Below are 5,930 nucleotides of genomic sequence, written 5' to 3' on the forward strand. Positions count from 1 at the left end.
GTCTGATTTCCGGTCAAGAGGAAGAAGCCAACTTTGAAACTATGATGTTGAAGACAACAAGCTGCGGCTCCAGGAGCTTTCTGAAGCTGTTTAACCCCCAATAAGTCGCTTAAATAGCGGATGTTGGACTCGGTTAACGTACACACTCAGTTTTATTTTAATGCCACGTGTTAAACGTCAGCTCCTGCTGCTGTGAATGTCTGTCGCTAGCTGTCAGTAGTTAGCTGTCAGTAGCTAGCTAGCAGTGATGTCGCGGACAGAGCGCCAGGGTCAGGTGGGAGACCTGACGCAGAAGAGAAGAGAGGAGCTAGAGGATTTGCTGCTGCGACAGGAGAAGATACTGTCCAACCAGTGAGTTCACACCCGTAACCAGTCAGTCTGTGTCCTCCATGTTCAGCGCTCACCTGCTGAGACACACGTGGACCACTGTGGAGGACCACTCCGGCCCAGTAAAGACAGGAGACATTAACAACACTAATATATACTGAGATCTGCTGTTTTCCCATCAGTACAGTCAAGATATCAGTTTCTCTCCCTGTAGTGTGTCTGAAGTTTGTTAAATCATCTGGGCTCTATAGCATCAAGTTAATCTGTTGACATGTTGCCATGGATTGAAAATACTTTCATCCCAAGGTGGGATGTTGTATTTTGGAGATTTCCACTGTGGCCAAGTCAGTGACTTCTGACCCTTCATGGGATCCCAAACTGACTCCATGGGACAGACAGATTCAGGATTCAAAACATTATTGTCCTCTAATGCTGGATCAGTTGATATTTATCCTTCACTGAATATAATACAATATATAAGAAGACTATCCCAATGTTTCTTTTTATTTTGAAGGATTACAAGTTTTCAGCTAAGTATATGTGACCTGTGGCAATTAAAAAAAAAAAAAAAAATGTAGTACTAAATATAATAGTGCTGTGTGGCTGCTTTGCTCACTGAAATTAACTTGTCAAAGCTGTAGAAAAGAACAGAGAGGTAAAATACAGATAATACAAGATACACAGTGATGTACTCCACAGTGAGTTGTCCCCAGACGGTTAAATGAGATCAGTGCTCTGCTGCAGGATTTTGTTTTCATTTCAGCAAGGAAGATATTACTTCATGACTCTGGCTGTATGTTTTGGATAGTTGTCGTTCCATAGAGTGAACATGAGACATGATCAGACGCCTCACTGATGGATAAGAATCTAAACATCGGAAGTGTCTAAAGGCTTCGGACAGTACTGCAGATGTCAACATCCAATGTAGATTCAAATGTGACATATCAAATTTTTTGTGTCAATGGAAAAAATACACTGCGGCCAAATAGTTCAGCACTGTAATGTTATATAGAAATATTAGCTTAAATATTAACAGAATAAACAATTGTATAGAATTATGTAATGATTTGAGCTTGGCATATATATAGATTATTTTATTCCAAAATACAGATGTATAAAAAAAGGAGTAGAGAAACATGAATGCAGATCATCTAAGATTTTGAAGGGTCTATTTGACACGGGGAGGTGTGGCCTAGTGGTTAGAGTGGTGGTTCTTCAACAAGAGGGTTGCCGGTTCAAAACCCACTCTCTCCAATCTGCATGCCGAAGTGTCCTTGGCACGATACGGAACCCACAAATGGCCCCTCATGAATGTTGAGTGTACTAATTGTAAGACGCTTTGGACAAAAGCGTCAGCCAAATGACATGTAATCATGAAAATTATGCAAAAAGTTATGGGCTTCCATTCACCAGAACCTAGCCCACCTAATGCAATAATACAAATATCAAGTTAGAATATATTTTTTGTGTCTACCTCTCCTGTAGAGATCAACAGACTTGTAAAATCTCTTGATTTACATTTAATGTTGGCTTATTTCCACCTAGGTTGCACCTAGTATGTAATAATTGGTTCATCTTGTCCACAGGAAGTTATTGCAGTCTCTTCCTGATAAAGGTAAAAGGATATCGGAGTTTGCTGAGAAAGTGCGTCTTGCCATTGAACACCACGATGAAGAGGACAGGAGACAGAGCTTGGTGTCTTCTGCCAGGATGGAGTTACAGTCCAAGTACCAGCAGGCTTTCTCTCTGCAGAAATGTGTTGTTCCCAACACACCAGCAGCACAGCCGAACAGACAAAGTGAAACTGCAGCAGGAAGTGTGGTACATGAGAGGGAGACCTCACCTGTCTCCGCTCACGTACAGGAAAAGACCACTTTGGACAAGGGACAGGACCAGTTAGTCTCCAGAGTAGCTCCTGCGGAAACCATGGAGACGGCTGCTGCTGGGGCCTCTCTGAACTCTGAAGAGACAAAAGAGGGCGACCTTGTGGAGGCCTTTGAAAGGGTCACACTGTCTGAAACTAGTACTGGTTTCAGTAGCAAGTCCAAAGAGAGAGACAATCCTTTTCTCAGAATGCAGACAGAAAGAAAGCCTCACTATTTAACTGTCCTGGAAAGAACAGAGAAGACTTCAGCTCCTAGGAGGCAGAAATTTAAAACAAATCAGTAAGTGGATTTTGTTTAATGATGTGATGTATTTTGCAAACATCAAACGTCAAAAAAGTAGATAATTGTGTAGATCTCATTCAGTAACAATGTGACAACATTAGTTATTTGATGTTAAATAATTGTTTTTTCCAGGCTGCTGGACAGAAGTGACATTTCTTCATCAGGGTCCTCATCACCCGGCCAGGCCACTGAAGGCTTGTTGCAGCTCTCTGTCCAGCAGCGGAAGGAGAGAGACAGAAAACACTTGGACGACATCACTGCTGCCAGAATGCCCCCACTCCACTACAGCCCAGCTCAGCTTCTGTCTCTGGATGAGTCGGCCGTCCTTTTGAATGACCAAACCAAGAAGCATAAGGTTTGTGCAGCTGAGCCCTTCATGCACTCCTCTTATACATGCACTGTATATACTAAAATGAAGAAATTATGACGGGGTCAGAAATTTCCACTTGCTGAAACATATTTAGTCTTTGTTTGAGCAAATATTACGCCCTCACAGCGAGTGGAAACATGCTGAGGTAACTGTATGTGAATGCTTCGGTTACAATCAGCTATGGTGAATTTCAAACATTACAAACAGGCTGTAGAGACAAAAAACAGCCCTGAGCTCGACAACTTCTATTCAATTTGATTTCACAATCACAATAAACATTATCGCAAGACACATAGAAAGGCAGAGACTGCAAGAGTTTGCCTTGGTGCTCGTGTGCTGCTTCAGATACTGATGAGACATGAAATTACGATCCATGAAATTCACTTTGAGTTACATTGTATTGAATACTTATCAGTCTGTAAAAACTGCATTGTGTCTTGTATTCTGGTAAAGCATGTTACTGCTCTGTCATCCACTCCAGTTTTATTAATCCTTCAACGCGGTGATCAAGATGTGGATAGAAATCTGGTGTAAATGTTACAAAGTAATAATATAATAATTATAATATAATATTTATATTCACTTGCATGGAACTTTTTTGTTGAAGGACCCTAAATTTTCGTTTCCCTGCTGGAGCCATTTGCGTCAGCAGCCCTGGTCTGACCTCATTTAAATGAATGAGAGGGCTGTTTTTTCACACGGTGCTGAAGTAGCCCTGAACACAGCCTTGATTTGAAAGACTTCCTTTGAAAATATAGGTTATACATTTATGGAAAAAAATATGTTGACGATCAAAATGTTATTGAGGTGCATTCTTTATTTATTTTGGTGCCTTCTTTAAAAAAGTAGAATTTACATTACTCCAATTATTGGATTATAATGGAAGTCTCTTAAACGTGCCAGATTTGGTTTCATCAAGATCCATGAATTATTGTCTGAGAAATCAACAACATTTTTTTTATAAATCATAAAATTCACCCAAACTGTCATCAACATTTGTGGGATTCCACCCAAGTATAATAGATGAAGGTAGAAACTCTTGAAATTCAAGTATTTCTTTTGAAACATTCCTCCAACAAAATGCTGAGTTGCACTATGAATGAAACAAGTTGAGCTCATACAGTTGTAATATGTCTTATTTTCTTATCTAATTAAATTTGTCAGTCATTTTTATTGCAACCAAGTGTGCGGTCCCTCCTTAAGCTCTAGAGGGCAGTGTTCAGACAGTGTGAGGACTGTGTGTGACTTCACATCCAATTCCTGATGGTAGAGCCAAACGTCAAACAGTGTGCTGCTGTCAACTGTTGAGCTTATAATCAGTCCTACTTTTCTTAAGGGTTTAATAGCTACGTCTCTGCTGCTTTATAATAATGTGCTTGTTTACTATTTACCAGCCTATTCATGTCAACTTTTTTGTTATTTTGTGTTTAATTTCAGGAGTTGCAGGCCAGGCTGGCAGCCCAGAAACTGTCTGAGGGATTGAAGATCTCTATGGGGAGCTACTCTCCTCACGATGGCCCCATGGCTGCCTACAGAGAGGTTCATGATGAAGGAGCCCTGCCCTCCTCAGAGGAAGACTGATCCTGGAAGGCTGGAGCTGGGGAAACCAGTGTGACCTTGGCCCTGAGGAAAACGGGTTTGGACCCTGCAATCAGGACCCATCAAACAGGACTTTCACTCCAAGGACAGGAATTCTTAACAGAGAAAAAGCGGTCTTTGCATGTTGTGCAGGCATAGTGAGAAACCCAGACTAAGGAAGTTGAGTGGCAGGTTGGGAAACAAGCTCACTAAATAGTCATTCAGGTCGTTTGGTGTCCTGAAGAAATAATAATACCTGTGGTCGGCCTGGAGTCTTAAATGCTGAATTTGAAGCATGTGCATTATTTTGTGGGAAGTGCCTCTCGTCAGTAGACTTAAACCAATTTTGTGACTCTGAGCCTTGAAGTATTGTTCAATGAAATTTATATTTTGATGTGTTTATAATGACATGCTTTTAAAGCTCATCTACAGGTGGATCAGACTGGGACAATTAGGACTGTTAGTTCACTCACATTTAATTACCAAAGAATGTGCAACTGAATTTAATAAACACATCTGATTCCCTCAATTATTGTGTTTGTCTCAAATCAGCTGAGAATCAAGTGTTTAATAAATGTGTAATACCTTTTTTAACTGGATGAAAAAAGGGCTTAACGAGAATTTCTTTCATTTCCCTTCACTGATGAGAGTTTCATGTTCATGACGATCTAGTCTTTACCTTGATTTATCTACTTGCTACCATCATAAATTTGGTTTAATGAGAATAGAAACCACATAACATTGTGATAATGTGCAGAATAATTGTGTTGTATTTTGTGGACTCAGCAAACCTCTTAGTTTTTAAATGTAAAAATCTGTGAACCACAAAGCACTGCAGATATCCAAGTCGTGTGGTTTTTTACTTTCCACATATGGATGAGACGAGATCAAGTTAAACATCCCCTGACATATGATCCACTTTCAATAAACGCACCATTTGTGAGGTCAAGTGTTCCAGGTTGACATTCTAACCACTTTGTGTTTACGTCCTGATAAAATAAGACCCAGTTTCCTACAGTCAGATTATTTTATTATTTTATTCTCTATGTGCTAAATAAATCTGCTAGGTGATATCCGTTTCAGGTTCCTTGTGGAGCTGTGGTCGGCCCCGATTCTCAAAAAATCCTGTGCGATGTTATCAAGCAGGGATCTGTGACACACTTGATAAGATTAATGCAGAGGTAGTGAAATATTGAATGTTGATGGCTGGGACATCTGGAGTGCATCATGTGGTTGCTGGGAATGGCAGGCGATGATGGGACGGCAGCAGGCTAATGCAACATGGCAAGTACCATTTCTCAGCTTTGCTAATATGTGGTAGATAAGAAATGCCAGCGACGTTCCAAACTTTCCCATCATCCCTCTCCCAGCTCTCACAGAGGACTGCAGGCTGTCCCGGTTTAAATAGCAGGGATTTTAATTAGAAGAAATAGGAGCACTGAGGCGAGTTTCAGAGGAAATGAGGGTGGGTTCACGTTGGTCAGGTT

The 5,930-nt window shown here is 40.7% G+C and overlaps 1 protein-coding gene across 1 annotated transcript; it reads left to right on the top strand.

The window, feature by feature from the left end:
- polr2m (RNA polymerase II subunit M) lies at positions 1 to 4,972 on the top strand. The gene is made up of 4 exons (XM_062385474.1): positions 1 to 351; positions 1,914 to 2,492; positions 2,628 to 2,850; positions 4,303 to 4,972. The coding sequence occupies exons 1-4, from the start codon at positions 248 to 250 to the stop codon at positions 4,444 to 4,446; spliced, it is 1,050 nt and encodes a 349-aa protein (XP_062241458.1). The 5' UTR covers positions 1 to 247; the 3' UTR covers positions 4,447 to 4,972.
- Positions 4,973 to 5,930: the final 958 nt, after the last annotated feature.

The sequence above is a fragment of the Platichthys flesus genome, chromosome 1, assembly GCF_949316205.1.
Source record: "Platichthys flesus chromosome 1, fPlaFle2.1, whole genome shotgun sequence".
Classification (NCBI taxonomy): Eukaryota; Metazoa; Chordata; class Actinopteri; order Pleuronectiformes; family Pleuronectidae; genus Platichthys; species Platichthys flesus.